Source organism: Rattus norvegicus, chromosome 9, assembly GCF_036323735.1.
Source record: "Rattus norvegicus strain BN/NHsdMcwi chromosome 9, GRCr8, whole genome shotgun sequence".
NCBI classification, from domain to species: Eukaryota; Metazoa; Chordata; class Mammalia; order Rodentia; family Muridae; genus Rattus; species Rattus norvegicus.
In genome coordinates, this window is record NC_086027.1 from 53,327,876 (window position 1) to 53,347,278 (window position 19,403).

Here is a 19,403-nt window from a genome sequence, read left to right on the forward strand (position 1 = left end):
AGTTAGGTCATGTGACAGGAGTAACTATTAACCCTTTCCAGAACATCCTAGCTCTCCTATTAGGGGAAGCTCTCCATGGGGACTGGCCAGACAGAACAAGGAGGGCATCATTGTGGACTACCAGGGAGGTTGGCTGTAGGCCTCCCATTTCTGAACTGCTTTGCTCGTGAATCACATTCACGTCTTTTCTGGTGTCATGTACATTTATTGATTAGTGATTACAGTACTCTTAGTGGCTGGCCCAAGGTCTATTGAAACCCAGGTGGCTGTAGCCTCCCACACTAGTGACCTAGCCCTGCTGTTGAGTTTCTCTTTCTAGAGTAGGCTTAAAAACCTCCCTTCATAAAGTTCCCAGGTGACATCACTGTTGCTGGTCTAGGGATAACTGAGTTCTGTCATCTCCAGGCAGAATATAAAGAGGGGTTCAGAGGTACTGGGGAGGGAATCTCTCATTTATAATTTGACATCGGCCAAGGTAAAACATTATTTTAAAATACTTTTAAAAACTTACACTGTCCAAGTTGGGGATTTAGTTCAGTGGGTTTACTCCTCAGATCTGGGAAAGAAGGGAAGAAGGGAGAGAGCTGGCAATCATGCTATGTAAGGCTTATCTGAAACATAAATTAGGGTTTCATACTCTGGCCACATCCCCAAACTCGTGTATATGCAAGTATTCCAACATCTAAACATTTTGTTGAGAGGCAATAGGGTGCTGTAACATGAGGAGATGGCTACTGGTATTGACTGTTCATTTCCAGATTGCCTGAGGAAAGTCTTATCAGTTTGAATTAAGAACATTCTAGTCTCCCTGGTATTCCTACTCAGCATGAGTTGATTGTGTGCCCTTGACTTTAAGGTTTCACTCAAGAAGCCTATGAAATTAAAAATTCCTTTCCTGGCTGCATCATTTTACTGCTGTGCCGTAGCAAGCCCATACACGTCATGGTATCAAATTAAGGATTTGATTAAAAGCAAATTTCCCTGTTCAGAAAGTCATCTTAGTTAACAAACACAAGGCATATCCTGTGTCTGCTACAGCCATCCCCAGATACCACCCGGAAAAACAAGGCTGCTTTGTCTTGGTTGATTAAAGAATCATCCAAGTAGCACAGTCTGGCTCGTGGCAAGCTGACCCAGGGAGGGTACCCCATCTTAGAACAGACCTACTTATAGAATATTAATAGTGAGGAGCTAAAATATAATTCCCCTGGAACCATTGGGAGGGAATTGAGCAACCCCTAACTTGCATGTTTCACTGTACTCAATTGTCTGATAACTGCCTGGCGACCTTAGTGTGTGCAGTATGTGCCTTTTAAGTAGCACCTGTTGATCACTTTCCAAATGGGTCACCCAGCATACCGAGGTTAACTCGTATCCCTCTGTAGCTATCTTGGTTTTCAGGTCAATGACTGGACTATCACATGGTTACATTCAAGTAACCCTATTTAATACTGGCATCACAAGGCAGGAACAATGGTGCTGGCAGTTTGAATATTCCAAAAGAAAACAAGCAGCACCCTTCAGCATTACTGGGGACCTTGGGGCATAAAAGGGTCTGTCTGTGATAGATGATGTTCATGGGGCCAGCTGCCATACTCAACCTGTGACATCAGAGTTCCATGATCCTTTGAAAACAGTGTCAGGTTCTGTGTCTTGCCTACCCCGTGGGCTCATGCATGACTGTGATGCTGAAAGCCTATACCCCGGGGCCCATGTCTTACTGGGCCTTCTCCCAGCTCTCCAGCCCTGGAGGTAGCATTCAAACTGTTATCCTTCCTTTCTTCCAGTAGCTGTGGCTGGTAGGCGATCCTGCTGCCTTACCAAGCTTGAACCACTCCAGGCTCCTGCCTTGAAATGGCCGAGGGCAAGTATGGGCCCACACTATCATACAAGCCACTAGGTTTTGTTAATTTCCCATGGAGGTCCTGCTGGGAGAGAGAGCCAGCTACTGGCTTCTGAGTAGCAGCAAGTTCCCAGGGAAGGGAGCAGCAGGAGCAAGCATGGAAGGTCCTATCATACGTTCTGTCATGGGTGTGGACTTACTGCTTCAAGGTTGAGGGGCATCCTGACCCTGCCCAGGCAACCAGACTTTTGATAACAGCCTATAGAGAAGAGCCAACCAGGGGACAGAGCACAGTCCAGGGACAACATGAGATGGGAGTCTCTTTCCTCCCTACTGAGCCACACTGCCTTTTTAACGTCACCAGATGGTAGGTCCTCCTTTCCCCACCATAGGTCCAATACACAGTGCAAGCAAACCACTGCCGCCCGTAGCTCAGCCTTAGCGCCTCTGTCTGTAGAGGCCTTTCCTAACTCCACCCCAAGTGCTCAAGCATACTCACATGCCGCAGTATGTGCACACACACTCACACATACGCAGACAGACATGTTTCCCATTCCTGTTCACTTTTACATACAGCTTTCACAAGTGCACACACTCCTTCATATACACAAAGCACACGCCTAAAATTGTGTCTGCTCACAGACATGGAACAGCCTCCACACCCAGCTTCCTTCCTGGGTGTCATTTAAAGTGTGTGGCTCGTGCCTATGGGCAGGGCGTAGGTTACCTGGTACATAGTCAGCATTTAGTAAACATTGAGTCAATTGATATCTCTGTTCAGTTGCCTTCCTGACCGATTTTATTTAGCACACTAGCACCCCACCCCCCCAAATATATTCAATAAGTTAGGCACCGAGCTCATCACAGAATTTAGCCTTTTCTCACTGAAATTGTGCTTGAACCACCGTGGAGCCATCTCTGGGATAGCACAAACCCTTTAAAATCCACCCACGTTGTCCACCGCCCTGACCGTATCTATTGTTAAAGAGCTTACATTTTAATAGAAACCAGAAGAAACACTTCCAGTTGTCTGCCTGCATGAAACCCACTTTGAATAATTTCCAGTTTGTCAGAAATAATTTGGGGAAATGGAAATCTCAGGGTCCTTCTGCCTCGAGGTTAACCCAGCTGCCATTCTCTCTGTAAGTCTGTAATGAGTTCCTACATGTCAGAGACCCAGAGTGCATTTATCCCTGAGTCCGTGTGGAGCAGAATTTCATTAGTGCTTGATTGTGAACCTGAGAGCCCTGGGCTGCCAGCCAGTCCGAGGACACTGGGTGAACGCAGGGCTTGTTAGACAGACTCTGGTCTCTGCAGGTGCCTACCTTGCTGCTAACTCCCTTCTGCTTCCTCCCCAGCCCAGTGACTTCTCCGTGTCTCTCAAAGCATCAGGGAGGAACAAGCACTTCAAAGTGCAGCTGGTGGACAGCGTCTACTGCATTGGGCAGCGGCGGTTCCACAGCATGGACGAGCTTGTGGAGCACTACAAGAAGGCCCCCATCTTCACCAGCGAGCACGGGGAGAAGCTCTACCTCGTCCGAGCCCTGCAGTGAAAGCAGCCATTGGCCCCCTCATGCCCTGCCCATTGTGGGCCTCGCTGCCACCTCCGCCTCCCAGAGCCCAGCACTTCTGGCCACCTCCACCCATGTGGCCTGGATCACCTCTGTGGCCCAGTCTGTCCTTCTTTTCAGCTTTGTTGGTCAACCATAGCTACCTAGGCCCTCATAGCCATGCCCATGGCCACCACCTTCTGGTGGTGAGGGTCAAAGGGAGCAAAGCTACGCACTATTTTCCTTTTCAGTTGGAAACGGTCTGTTTGAATCTTACACACACATACAGAGAGAGAGAGACAGAGACAGAGACAGAGACAGAGACAGAGACAGAGACAGAGACCGGGGCTTACTCAGAGGGCAGTGAGGCTCTATGTAGTGAATATGTGACCTTGGCACACACTCCGAGAGCTGTGTCCATGGGTGTTTGGTGCCTCTCATCAGCTATGCTGGTCCAGGCCAGCAGCCTGTGTCCTGGGCCTGCTTTTTTTTTTTGTTGTTGTTGTTTCTGTTTTTGTGGCTCCAGGCTCTGCAGGAGTCCAAAAATGTGCGGATAGCAATACTGGAAACCCTGGGGAGGTGGTGGTGAGGGAACTTCCCAGTGCCTTGGAGGCTGTGCTTGCAATAAAAGAGGGTTTTGGTGAGAGTCAGTCTGCAAAAGAGGGAGGTGGCAACGCAGAAAGAAAGATACTCTGGTGATGTACCCCAGGTGTGCCATCCACATAGTGCTTTTGCCCTTTGGCTTGTTTGAATTTCACAATTATGTATTTAATTCTCAAAGTAATATGTATCTTAGCTGTTTGTCGACACTAATAAGAGATGATTAAGGAAAACAGCTGATCTCTTGGGAAGGGGAGCTACCAATACTTTATACACACACTATATATATATAATATGTGTATATTATATATATATTATTTGCTTTACAGGGAAATTTTTCAGGGTTTACAAGAGAATATGTGATTAGTAGTAACAGAACGTTTATGAAGAAATTACATTTTCATTTTTCTTTACATCTGAACTTCTTTACAGTTTGACTATAGAGTCTTGAGATGGCACATTCCTACAATTGAAGAAGGGGTCTTGGGATCCCCTAAACTTGCATACCCAGTTTTTTGAATATTGTAATAAAAAAAAGTATTATGACAAGGCTGTGTGTTTGTATTTTGGGAGACCTGACTCTCTTATGGAGAAGGAAGAGCCACAGGAGTCATGAAAAACTCACCACAAAAGGAATACCGTGTTGGATACCGTGCTTGCTGTAGCCAAGCATGAGGATCTGAGTTCAAATCCATAGGAAGTTGGGTGTTGGTCCCGTCTGTAATCCTAGCACTGAAGACAGACCCAGTGCTCGCTGCTGAGGCATTCTAACCAGTCCCCATGCACTGGGCTCAAAGAAAGTAGATGATAGTGAAAGACGCTTGGCCTCCAAACACACATGGACACGTGCACATTCACACACATCACAAGCACACAATGTGCTCTCAGAGGACCTTAACACATGGATTACTTGTGTGTTTTCCTACCCCTTTTAGTTTGTAGTAGTGGCAGTGTATGAGGCAGGGGTGTGTGTGTGTTGAAGTCACAGGAGTTGGTTCCCCACTTTTACATGGGATCTAGGAACTAGACCCTGGTCATCAGCTTTGCTCAGCACGCACTTTTGCTTCCTGAGCCATCTCCGCAGCCCCGCTGTCCACATCGCATGTTGAAATACTCAGCCTTGGGTAGCAGAACTCCAGGAGAACCTGAGACACGAAGCTTGAGGTTTGCTCTTTGGAAATGAGAGGTTTAAAAGTATATAATTAACTGAATTGTTAAACCCAGGTCCTCTGGCTGTCTCCAAAAACACTGTGGTATCAGTGTTTACTGTTCGGTTACTTTGCAGGAATGTGTCCTATGTGCTGGCTTGGTGTCACACATTCCTCACAACCTTGTGAGGTAGCCCCACTGACATGCCCATTTTAAAGATGAAGACAGAGGCTTAAAATCAGCTCACAAGGTGCATGGCTGCTCTGGTTGAGCAGGAACACGGATACAGGACTGTGCGCTGACAACCCCAGTCTTTTTATTGTATATTAAAGTCACTTGAAGGTGTGTAGTAGATGTGCCATTGGGTCCCCTGATTATAGGGAACAGGCCTTCATTCAGATGAATGACACAGGTCATAATCGTAGACATCTGTTCTCTTCCTCGCCTGCGGAGACGGCAGAAGTCACTGTAAACTGCCATGCCTACCTGCTGGGTGTTACATTTTGGCCTTCTGCCAGTATTCCTCTAGTGAGTGACTGCACAGCAATTCAGGGAGAAACAAGTCATTAAAGAGGCAAAGATACACTCTAGAACTTCTGGGATTTCTGAAGACTGATCGCTGTTGACAGCTGTCTTTGGTCTTGCCCTACACTGCCTTGTAAGAGTCATCAGACTGCCTAAGGTAGGTTTAGCTCAGGGGAAGGCGTTTCAGATGCTGTGTCAGGGCTATTGTGTGTCACAGGGTCTGCTCACCATTTTTCTGACTGGGTGAACCCTTCTCTTTCATTAGTGGACTTTCTGAGAAGACCCCACCGGAATTGTAGTGTGCTTTGCCTAGACTTCGTAGAACTAATGTGCCCTAGAGCCTTTGACTCTTCAAGATGAAAGAATTACTCCAGCCAACTCCAAGAGCCCCTCTGCCTTTGGAAGTCCAGGACCATTAGGCCTCACAAACTACATCCAAAGAAATTTTCCTTGAAGTATTTCAGCTTTCACTTTTTGGGGGGTCGGGGATAGGGGTGGGGTCAGTCTCCACCTGAAGATGGAACAAATGTTCAGTAGTGGAGTCAGTGACTAAAACTGAAGACTCCATATCCAGATTGTGCTACTGTTGTTCTGGGGATCCTGACATTTCCCTTTTGAGTAATTCCTTCAACTCTTGGGTTTCTGGTTCACCACTAGGTTGCTTCACCGGGTGCCTCAGCCACTCTAATCCTAAGGCAAGAAACATTTATGGGTTTTAATTAGGGTTGGTGCTGGGATTGCACTCAGGGCCTTGAACATGCCAAGCATACGATACCCATAAGCTAAATGCCCTTCACCACCATTTTGATTCTGGGGATCAGATCCAAGGTCTCTTGTACAATGTGTACTTAACCACAGAGCTTTGCCTCATTTCTCTAAAGTCTTTGCTTGTTTGTTTTTGAGACATGGTCTTGCTATGTGTCTCAGGCTGACCTTGTGATCTTCCTGCCTCAGCCTATAAGTGCTGCCCTCAGGTGTATAACTCCACACCCAGCTTCTCTGTATTTTCGACAGGCTTCGAGGAGATGCCAGTGTAAGTGGGTCAGCCCTACATTTGGAGTCTATTGTAGCCTGCTTAAAGCTTAAGGAAGACCACCTGTTCTCAAAGACACACACACACACAAAGAGAGAGAGAGAGAGAGAGAGAGAGAGAGAGAGAGAGAGAGAGAGAGAGAGAGAACATTCTCAACAGATCTTGGACAGCACGTACTTTAAGCAATAGCATAGCTCCCAGACTGAAGCATACCCATACAAATGACCCAGTTAGTTTTATGTCAACTTGACATAAGCTATAATCATTTGGGAAGGGAGAACCTCATTGAGAATATGCCTCCACCAGATTGGCCTTGGCCCGTGGGCATTTTCTTGACAGATACGGTAGGGCTTAGCTCACTGGCAGTGCCATACATGAGCTGGTGATCTGGGTGCTTTTTTTTTTTTAAAGTCTGAGTAAGCCAGTAAGCAGGATTCCTCCTTAATCTCTGCTTCAGTTCCTGACCCCAGGTTCCTCCCTTCGCATCTACCTTAACTTTACATACTGAACTACAACTGAAAGATGAAGTCAAACCCTTTCTTCTCCAGTTGCTTATTGTCATGATGTTTTAACACACAATAAAAAATCCCAACTAAAACAGTACATTCTGGAGAAGGCTGCCACTTGACACTAAATGGGTGATGCCTGAAGATCGTTGTGCCTAATGATCCTGAAAGCTTTGTAGAAGCATAACATAGGAACTGGGGAGATGGATCAGTGGTTAAGGGCACTTGTTCTTGTAGAGGACCAGGGCTCAGATCCTGTCACCCATATGGTAGCTTACAACTGTCAGTAACTCAAGTTTCAGAGGATCCAAGGACCTCTTCGGACATCTGGGGGCACTAGGCACACACATGGAGCGCATACAAGCATGATGGATACATGGGTAGATGGATGGATGGATGGATGGATAGATAGATAGATAGATAGATAGATAGATAGATAGATAGATAGATAGATAGATAGGATGGGTGCATGAGTGGGTGCATGATAGATTACATTTCCTAGAGGCACACATTAGATGATCAAAACATTCACCCCAAGGCAGGAGCCAGAGCACCAAATCTTGTCTTCAGACTGCTCATGGATGAAGATATGAGATCTTACAAGCTTAACTGTAAGCTTAATTGGACCTGAGGAAGGTCCAAGTCTAAGGAGCCAGTGAACTTGTATGAAGCACATGTTGTTCTCTGGTGCTAAAGGATTTGATCACTTCAGAATTCACCAAGGTTATGCCCTTACCTGTGGTATAGCTTCTAGAAGTTTCCAAAACTGCCTCCATGGCCTATAAACCACTGGTGCAGCCCTGCATACTTCATGGCAACAATTTAAAGACAGCCTTATACATTTTGGTGAGGCTAGCTGCTTTGTATGCATTCTGTAACATGCACGGGGATTAGAACCATTGTTCAGCTTATTAAATGGGTTTAATAAAAAACAAAATAAGTCTGCATACTAAAGTGTTACCTAATTTAAATTATAATGGGTGGCCTGAGATTTCAGACCACATGTGCTGGTGATAAAACAGTATGAAAATAATTCCTCCCTGGAATTCCCATCTAGTCACAGATGCCAAAAGGATTTATTTCTACAAGTGCTTTGGAATTCCCATTAAAACGCAGTAAAGTCATAATGAAGTCATGACACAGAAGTGAATGAAACTAAAGCATTTGCCTAATCAGACTCAGTGTCCACATGAGAGCTGTCTAAACTGTTCTAATCCTATTGCAGTGTGTTGTGGGTATCAGAGTCAGAAGCCCCACCTTCGCCAAGAACTTCCTGAGCTTGTCACTGCACATGGTCTGCCTGTGCTGCATGTGCCTGAAGTTGTCAATTCCACAAAATCTTCAGGCTTGCGTCTCATCTCAATCCCAGATGGTGATGGTGGCACTGATCACAAAGTTATCTAGAAACCATGTCAAGAAATAAGAGGTGATTGTAGCTCACACTTTTGATTATCACATAGTCTACCATGACTGTGACTTAGTCAAGCAAAATACATGGAAAAGCTGGTTTCGTTTGTTTTTAGACGCCATGGAACCAGATGGGTTAAATCACTACAGATGCTCTTATACTGTGATGGAAAACCATCAGACCTGCACTAGACTCGGTCTTCCTGGTGGAATTAGAAAATAATTTTACCTTTAGTTAGAATTTTCACCCAAACACTAGTTAACACAGTTACCAATTTGAGACTGAAACGACATCTATTAATAGCAGTTTCTATGTTGTGGAGCATAGAACTCAAAACCCAGATGACGGAGAAAAGTTAGCAGGGCCCTGCTAAGCCCAGACCTGCTTCCTTGCTCTTCTAACCTTTCCCTATTAGTGCTTACCAACCTCTACATGTTGGATCACATGTTACCTGCAGTGACTCTCATTTTCTCTGTCAACACATACAGTGGGAATGAAGTGCCACAAAGATGGGGCCATTGGTGGTGTCACCTAAATGTTCTGTGTGATTGTTAATGTTGGTGAATGAACTGAATGGGAGAAAAGAACAGTGTAGTTGAAGAATCTGTGTGTCTGAGAAGATGTGCGTTGCTCTTGAGAAAGAAATGTCAGCACCCAGGCTCAGGCAGCATAGTTGGGTTTGTTTTGTATGTTTCTGACAATTTCCAGACAATGGTCTATACATCGGTTACTTTTCTTATTATGACAAAATACCTACAAACTCAATGGAACAGGGCTTGAAAGATGCTCCAGTAGGTAAAGTACTGCCTGAGAAAACATGAGTATGGGAGTTCGTCTCCAGCACCCACGTAAAATGCTAACTGCAGGTAACCTCAGTGCTGGGAGAAGTAGATTCAGACAGGTGATCAATGGCTTGCTGCCCAGGAAGTCTTTCCAGTGGTGAGCTCCCAGTCTTGTGAGAGACCCTATCTCAGAAAGTAAGGCTGAGAACAAAAGAGATGGGCACCCAATGTCAACCTCTGGCCTCTGCATGCATATGCATGGATGTATGTACATGCACACTCACCAACATGCACACACATGTGTGCATGAGTGCACACACACACACACACACACACACACACACACACACATGCAAGTCAACTTAAGGAAAGAGGGCTGATTTTGACTTCTAAGTAATGGTGGCAAGACCATGGAGCTACTGAATACATTTTACCCATAGTCAGAAATAAGAGTTCAATGCTGGTGCACAGCTCTCTTTTTTTTATTCAGTCTAGGAACATAGCTCAGGAGATGGTGCCACCCACATGTAGGTTCAGTCTTCCTCAACAGTTAAGTTGTTCTAGAAATACCCTCAAATACACACCAAAAAGAGGGTCTTTGTGATGATTCTAAAATCCAATCTAGTAGATACGGTAGAGATCAAATATTACAGCTTACCAACTTGATACCCAGACACATCATTTTAAATCATAAAATCCCATCCCAAACCCCTAAGACCTCATTTTCATTTCATGATATGGAATACATATATCCTATCTCTAAAAGTCCCTATAGTCTTTAATAGTCTCAATACTTTTAACCATGAATCCCTATAAACCAAACTATATACTTCCAATATAAAATTGCACAGAATAAGCATCCTAATTCCAAACTTGGAGAATAATAAAGGGAAAACAACACGCCACACATCTAAAATGTGTGATGAAATTATCAGGGATCCAATAGCTTCAGACAGCCCTTCCTCATCTCGCTCACCCATGCAGAGCACATGTGACCTCTCTTTGGAGCCAGCTCTAATATATGCCTATACCTTCCCACTATGGGGATTCATTGGTCCAGTATCTATAACCTTCAGTGGTCTTCAAGGTAACTTAGATTTCCCCTTTCTCGCTTTTCACAAAGGCTTTTCAGAGTCATCTTTACAAAGATCCCAGTCCTGCCATGCATTCCCTGGACCCAGCAGCTCCCTTGCTTCAAGCTTCCATGAGCTCTTTCCTCTTGTATGTGTGAAAAACTAGCAGCAAGTAGGTGGCTCTGCTAAGTTCTGACACTCCAGACACAGCTACGATGACCTCTGCAACTTGGTGGCTGCTCCTGGGAAAACACTTCCCTAGGCCGTTCTTCTCCAGGAAAGAACCCTTTCACTGAAGTCGCAGTTCAGTCTTCCATTCTACCAATGAATTGTGAGTTTTGAAAGTTAGAGCCTTAATGGATGTGTTACTCAAGTTTACTTTCGAACCAAATTGCGTCTATAGCAGACCTACTCTTCAGATAGTCCATTAACTCATTAAGGCAGAAATGGAATCATCAATTCATGAGGCAGATTACCCCATGATCCAAACATGCTCATCTCTCTCTCTCTCTCTCTCTCTCTCTCTCTCTCTCTCTCTCTCTCTCTCTTTCTCTCTCGGTATTAAGTTTCAACATGTGTTTTGGTAGAGGGATTCAAGTACATAAAACTTATCTTTCGTGACTAATATTTTCCACCCCTAGGTTTCTGATCATTAAAGCTCTATGGATTTGATAACAATTACCCTCCTAGGAGGCAACCTGATTGTTCTTGAATCTTCTCGAATGTTGTCCTAAATGTTCTTAAGCCCCACCAAATGGATTACTAAGCATTTAGATTCACAGTCCTCTCTCTCCTCTTCATGTTACTATGAAGGCATGACCTTCTCATTCTCTCTCAGACAGAAGCTCCTCAGTAGGAGCAGTCTCCAGGGAAGGGTTTTGTTGGGTGAAGCATGTTGCTGGGAGTCATCTGGAGGAGCTAGCATGGACAACATGTGTCTTTGTCAACCTGGGCTCCTGTGGGGGCACTTCATCAGACCCATAGTCTTGACTGACATAAAGACCATACAAGTAAACACCTCCAAGTTCCCAGGCCAGACCCTTCACTCCAGGAGAATATGGTGGGCAGGCCAGAATGCTAAGTAGTAACACACTGACCTCCATAGACTGAGGTCTCTCACCTGACAAAGTTAATCATGACTATTATCAGATACGTAATTTCTGGGTTCTTTTTCTGACACGCAGTACTTGACATCACCTTGCTCACATGGTAATGTTTGACCACCATCTGAGTTTGTTGGGCTCTCCCCAGTCCCTGAACTTCCTTAGTGGAGGCTTTCTAACTTCTCAGCAGAACTTGGGAGTTCCCTTCTAGGTAACTCCGGGCTGTAGAGTACTCCAGGATACATGACATCTATATGGTGCTCCAGGCAGAAGCACATTGTTCCCAATACAGTTGATTTCTGCTCCTGAGTCTTTAGGCTCATCACCATAGAAATCAAAAGCTGCTGTTCTTCCCGAGTTCCAGGAGATATCATGCCCACAGCACCATGTGATCCTTCTAAAATACACTTTGCTTTAGGCAAGAGAAAGCACTCCTCCAAGATGTGTCATGGATCAAGAACACTTGCCCGTTGTTCTGCATTTAATGCTTTCCCTCCAAAACTGACTCCCAGATCCCATAGGCCATGCTGGCAAACCTTACTCCATAGTCTGCTCTTTTTTATCTAGGATATGGCAGCCATTGTAGTACCTCAGGACATGACCCTTACCACAAGTCTCCATGTAAGCTCATAACTTACCTGTGAATGGATGGCAGGAGATGAGTAGAAATGGTTTTGTGTGAGAGTTTCTGATCTCATGAATGAATGCAGTGCAAGTAGAAGGAAGAAGATAAGGGGAAAGGAACATCATATTTTTCCTGAGAGCCCATTTCCTTGAATTTTAATCCTAGCACACTAAAGAAACTAGTATCCCAAGAAATGGACTGGGATCAAAGTTGTGGGTATAAACTAGATAAGGATATGGTAAGTCCATCTGGAACCTAAGTAAGAAGTCTGCAGAATAGCAAGTGAGGCTCATCCATAAAGTTAACTGGGTCTGGATCCACACCATTAATAAATGCAGTGAAGCTGCAAACATCAATTATTCATGTTACTATCTTGATGTGGAACCCTCAGGTTGAATCATAGAGCTTGTTTGTGTAGTGTCTTAACACTGTAGGAATTCCAGGAGAGCCAAAACAATCCTGAACAATAAAAGAACTTTGGGAGGAATTAATATCCCTGACCTCAAGCTGTACTACAGATCAATAGCAATAAAAACTATATGGTATTGGTACATAAACAGACATGTTGATCAATGAAATCGAATCAAAGACCCAGAAATAAGCCCACACACCTATGGGCACTTAATTTTTGAAAAAGAAGCCAAAACCATACAATGAAAAAATGAAAGCATCGTCAATAAATGGTGCAGAACTAACTGGATGTCTCCATGTAGAAGAATAGAAATAGATCCATACTTATCACCCTGCATAAAATTTAAGTCCACAAGGACCTCAACATAAAACCGGATATATTAAGTCTCATAGAAGAGACAGTGGGAAATACCCTTGAATTCTTTGGTACAGGAAACAATTTCCTGAACAGAACACCAACTGTTGTAGTCTCAGACTCTAAGACCAACTGATAAAATGGGACCTCATGAAACTATAAAGCTTCTGTAAAGCAAAGGACACTGTCAATAGGACAAATCAGCAGCCTACAGATTGGGAAAAGGATCTTCACCAACCCTACATCTGACAGAGGGCTAATATCCAAATTTTATAAAGAACTCAAGAAGTTAGACACCAACGACCCAAATAACCCAATTAAAATATGGGGCACTGAGCAAAAGGAGAAGTCTCAGCAGAGGAATTTTGAGTGGCCAAGAAGCACTTAAAGAAATGCCCAAAGTCCTCAGTCATCAGGGAAATGCAAATCAAAATTTCTCTTGATGTTCTGTCTTACACCCATCAGAATGGCTAAGATTAAAAACTCAAGAGGTAGCACATGCTGTCAAGGATGTGGAGGAAGGGCAACACCTCTTCATTGCTGGTGGGATTGCAAACTTGTACAACCACATTAGAAATCTGTTTGACAGTTTCTCAGAAAACTGGGAATAGTTCTACCTCAAGAACCCAGCTATGCCACTCCTGAGCATATACCCAAAAATGCTCTAACATCCCACAGAGACACTTGTTCAACTATGTTCATTGCAGCCTTATTCATAATAACCAGAAACTGGAAACAACCTAGGTGTCCCTCAACTGAGGAATGGATCGAGAAAATGTGGTACATCTACACAGTGGAATACTATTCAGCTGTTAAAAACAAAGACATCATGAATTTTGCAGGCTAATGAATGGAGCTGAGTGAGGTAATTCAGTCCCAAGAGGACATCCATAGTATGTACTCGTAAGTTGATATCAGCCATAAAATGCAGGTACCATCTTAACTCTACAAACCCAAAGAAGCTAAGCAAGAAGGAAGGCCCAAGCAAGGAAGCTTGAACCTCACTTAGAAGGGGGAATAAAACAGTCGTAAAGAGGAGGTGGAGTGAGGGAACTTGGAGGGAGGGGCAATGGGGAGGGGTATGGGGGCTTCAGGATCAGGTATGGGAAAGGACAGGAAATATGGCTAGAGGGCCATGAAAATGAATGAAAATCTGCAACTGATGGGGGTGAGGAGGTGGGGGGCAGGCATCTCCAGGACAGGACAGTAACCTGGGATAAGGAAGGCATCCAAGAATCAATGGGAGTGACCTTAGCTGTGACTCACTACATTGGGGATATGAAACCTGAAGAGGCCACCTCCTGTGGTCATGCAGGAACTCCAATGGAGCAATAGAGACATCAACCCACCCACAAAACTTTCAGCCCAAATCTATCCTGTCAACACAAAAATGCAGAGATAGGCGATGGAGTAGAGATTAAGGGAATGGCTGACCAATAACTGGCCCAACTTGAGATCAATCCCCTGGGCAACACCAATCCCTAATAATGTTAATGATACTCTGTTATGCTTGCAGACAGGAACACGTTGTCCTCTGAGAGGCTCCACCCAACAGTTGACTCAGACACCCAAAGCCAAACAGTGGATGAAGCTTGGGGACTCTTATATGGAGTAGGAGGAAGGATTGTGGGGCCCTGAAGGGAATAGGAACTCCAAAGGAAGACCAACAGAGTCAACTAACCTGGACCCTTGGGGCTCTCGGAGTCTGAACCACCAACCAAAGAACATACACGGGATGGACCTAGGCCTCCTTGCACATATGTAGCAGATGTGCAGCTTGGTCTTCATGTGAGTCCCAAACAACTACAACAGGGCCTATCCCAAAAGCTATTACCTGTATGTAGGATATGTTCTAATAGCTGGGATGCCTTATCTGGCCTCAGTGGGAGAGGAAGCGCTTAACCTCACAGAAACTTGAAGTGCCAGGGTAGAGGGATACCCACCTGCTCAGATGAGAAGGGGAAGAGAGATGGGGGAAGGACTGTAGGAGGGGGTGACTGGAAAGGGTGCAGTGAGCAGGATGTAAAGTGAATAAGTAAATTAGAAATTAAATTAAAAACAAAACAAAACACCACAGTGGTTCAAAACCTTCCATTTTCTATGAAAATATGTAAAGACCTGAGGTCACACCTTGCAAGATGGTGTTGTTGAAGAGACATTGCTTTAGTATCACAGAGAAAAAAACTTAGCTCTGTTCCTCTTAATACTCCATCCTCTATCTGGGCACTGTTTGAAAGTTTGTTTGGTTTGTTTGGTTTTTCTTAGAAAGAAACTGGTGCTACCTCAAGTTCAGGGTCAAAACATGCTACCGGGTCCTGTACCTGTAGTGGATCCAAGTAATAACTGATCAAAAAACCAACACTGGGAAAATGGATGTAAACATTCCCTCTGGCTGTCTGAGCTTTGACCCTAGAAGACCCTTGGCTATCTCAATATTTATTTTAAAAAACATCAGGTAGGTTTCTGCATGTGGCACCAATAGACAGAAAAGTCAATGTATGCAAGTGTTCCATTGTGTTAAACCATTACACTGTGAGAAGACCTCTCAAATCACTCTTAGATTTCAGACTCCGGGAATTTTGCCTGAACACCCACTGAAAATTTACAGCAACTTCCTACCTATTTGAAACATTTTCTTTTCAGTTTCCAACACCCACCGAACATTAGTCCAGGGGAAAGGCAGGATCCATTTCTCCTTTCTCAGCCACAGGCACACCAGCTATAACCCTAGGGATTCCTTCCTGTGAACAGACTTTCACAAAGACTGCTCTCATAGCTCTTTCTCTGTCCCTAGAAGTCCTCTGGTTGAATCTCTTGGCTGGAACTTAAGCTACAGCTAAGTATAGGGACAAAAGAGCTACTGTGTGAGCTGTAAGTCAGTAGGAGGCAGTGGGGCCCAAGGCTGACTCACCAAGTACATCTGCCTGGTTTTCTTGGGCTTGAGCGGGCAGAACTTCCTGGGTTGCCATGGGTGGAGTTCCCTGAGTACCATGGGCCTCATTCCTCTGACCTGTTTCCTAACATTGAGGCATGGCTTCTAAGTCTGCCTACTGTCCGAGCTTGCATTTCTACCGGCCTTGCCTTCTTCCTACAGATGTAAAGGCCGGAAGGTCAAGCCCTAGACACTGTAGCCTAATCCACATCAGTTCTTGAGCCAGTGCAATCATAGCAGTCCATAGCTTACCTTGAGTTTGGACATATTAGAGGTATTGGTTACTGGACATTTTTAATAATTAGTGTATTGGGCAAGCTCCTTTCTGCCCTGTACAATATTTCATAATGCACATTTTAAGCTAGATTAAGGTCCATTGGCCAGGCAGAAGTTAGGGGGCAAGGCCAATGGAGCAAGGCTAAGGTCTAAGTAAAACAAGGAAGTGAGTGAAGGTCACAAAATCTGATTTAGGTTATGGCCAGTCAGTAATACCTCTAATATCTTTAATATTGCTGTGATAAAACACTGACCAAAAACAATTTGAGGAAGAAAGGCTTTATTTCAACATAGATGTTACAATCAGTTGTCTAGAAAAGTTAGGGAAGGAGCAGCAGACAGGAACTTGGAGGTAGGAACTGAAGCTGAGACCATAGAGGAATGCTGCTTATTGGCTTGTTCTCCATAACTTGCTTGACTTGCTTTCTTATACTGAGGATCACCTGCCCAGGAATTATCATCCTGGAAAATAAGGCAGGCTGGGGATATTCTTGAGCCTGGCAAGATTAGGAGTGAGCCACAGGCTAGTGTTTCCTGAGACCTGAACTGACCTGCACTGTCATCACAGATCACTTGAAGACACTGGGCACATCTGCATGAAGACCTGATTAAGCGTAATTACATACCTATTTGTGAGGGAGTCATACCAAATATAGAAAGAATAAAAACTATCTCATAAGATTTTATGTTGATTACACATTGAAAGCATAATAAATTGAATACGTTGGGCTTAATAAAATATTAGTAAATTTTAATATTTTCCATTTTACTTTCAAATGTGTCTACTAGACATTTTTAAATGGTATGATTTAATCACAGTGTAATTCTGGGTTATAGTGTTGCTTGGGCCATTCACTTGCCTGAATACCCCAGTTCCCCTCATCATGGTTCCCAAGTTCTGCACAATACTGTACTCACAATACAGTGAACTCAAACAATCAAATGCTATCAGACTGGAAGAGCAAGAAAACCAGAAATGATTTCTTGGGAACTAAGAACAAGATGATCCTACTCATAAGTTTAGTAGATTGGACAATAGTGAGAAAATCTTCCAAAATAGAAGGAAGGGAAACTATATGACTGGATATACAAGAACTAAAAGTCAAATTACCAAGGATACTCATCTTCAAGAAATTGGGAGAAAAGCATGGAAGAAAGCAGTTTAAATTTTTGGCTCCTTCAGGCCCAGAATTTAGATCTTGTCGACCCTCATGAGAACTTGATAGGTAATGTCTAAAATTGCAAAATGGAGGAAGTTCTGTGTCTGGCTGCCCATCAGATATTTGGCCTTGAAGTATTGAAACACCGCAGGTTCTTGGAGAGAAGTAGCATAGTCAGACCCCAATGCAGACACTTAATACTGTTCATATCACAGAATAGGTAATTCAATACTAAAGGCATAACATGAAAAGGAAAAAGTTAGATAATGCTGCAAAACTGTATGTTGATGAAAGTAATTTGTAGTTCACAGGAAGCATGGAGGAGGAAACAAAGGCAAAGGTGACCCCATTAGCAACAGGCATTACCTCTAGCAATGATTCAAAGGCAAACTCAGTGCTGTGTCTCTGGTGTCCTAGCTACTTAGGAGGAGGTGGGAGGATGGCTTGAGTCAGGTGTTCAAATCCAGCCTTAGATCATAGCAACACTCAGCCTCAGAAACAAGCATGAGAACAGCAGAAGCTACAAAGAACTGAAAGAAAAACTTTTAATATATTTTACTAGTAAGGGCTTTAAAAGAGAAACCAATATGCTTAATGTACAAATGAGCACAAGAATAGGTATAATCAGGGTAACATAAATTTCTACATGAAAGAATAAGGAAACACAAAAAATAAAGTTAAAATCAAATTTCCACCTTTTAATTGTACACCAGTTATGGTGTATGATGCTGGGGTTCACTGTGTGTAGTTATTGGGGAATATGCTTTGTTTGATTGAGAGACTGAATCCAATGCCTTGCACATTCCAGTTAATTCTAACACTGAACTAAATCTCTAGGTCAAAAGAAGAAACAAATGAACACAATCTATTAAAATTTTTATTATTTTTATGATATTGATATTTTACCAGCATCTAAGTCTGTGCAACATGTGTGTGCCTGGCATCTCTGGAGACCAGAGGGACATTGGATCCCATGGAACTGGAATTACAGACAGTTGTAAGCAGCTAGGTAGGTCCTGGAAATAAAATTCAAGTCCTCTGGAAGAGCAGCCAGTGCTACTAGCCACCGAGACATTGTTCCAGACCCAATTGGATAAACAATATTATAATCAAGCTGGAAAATTTCTACTGCTAAACACACAGAAAATTCTATATATAAGAGAGATGATAGATAGGTAGATAGGTAGGTAGATAGATGATAGATAGATGAGAGAGAGAGAGATGATAGATAGGTGGTAGATAGATGATAGATAGATATGTAGATAGATGATAGATTGATGATAGATAGATGATAGATAGATAGATGATAGATAGATAGATGATAGATAGACATATATACATATCCACAATAATATCTGTCTTCTGTATCCCTAGGTCCCACCATAGATTTAAAAGTAATTGGAAAGGATCCTGTTTGTACTAAACATATACACATCTTTTTTTCTTATTATTCCCTAAACAAAACAGTAGAACAACTATTTATAAATCACTTACATTGCATTGTGGGTTAAAAGTAATCCAGAGAAGCTTTAAAATATACAATTGAGAATATAAATATATTATATACAAACACCATGTCATTTAAATAAGGTATTTGCACACCTATGAATTTTAGTAACCACAAAGGATTACTGCCCCCTCCTTCATGGATGCTGAGGGTCAACTGTATACAAAATCTCATAATGTATTATTTTCCATATATGTAAATGAACTTTTCTGCTCTATACATAGCATAGCAAACCTATGTAAACCCACAGAGACTATGGAAGACAAGTGTGTTCTTAGTGATATTGCTTAGATTTGATTGTAAAAGCTAAAAACAACTAAACGTTCACCAAAAGCACAGTAGTTAAGTAAACTGTGGTGCGATCCGCAGTCATTATCAGTAACATGGCTGTGAGACTAGGCATGAATTAGCCACTGACTGAGAATTCTCTGAGAAGTTATGGGTCGTACATGATTATCCATGAGTGTAGAACCAAGCAGAACAGGTTTGCATACACTAAGGTCAAATATGTGCAGACACATGCCTAACTAAAGAACACGAAATGATTCCAAGGACTAACAGCAAG

At 43.3% G+C, this 19,403-nt stretch overlaps 1 protein-coding gene across 5 annotated transcripts in view; it reads left to right on the forward strand.

The window, feature by feature from the left end:
- The window catches only part of Nck2 (NCK adaptor protein 2), a 126,412-nt gene extending 121,870 nt beyond the window's left edge, over positions 1-4,542 (forward strand). For 4 of the 5 annotated variants that reach the window (XM_006244825.5, XM_063267164.1, XM_063267163.1 and 1 more), the window contains exon 5: positions 3,202-4,542. In XM_006244825.5, coding sequence (XP_006244887.1) covers positions 3,202-3,396 — 195 coding nt within the window. In that variant the 3' untranslated portion in view covers positions 3,397-4,542. The remainder of the gene's footprint in view (positions 1-3,201) is intronic. The other variant, NM_001108216.1, reaches the window with a different exon arrangement.
- The last annotated feature ends 14,861 nt before the right edge of the window (positions 4,543-19,403 follow it).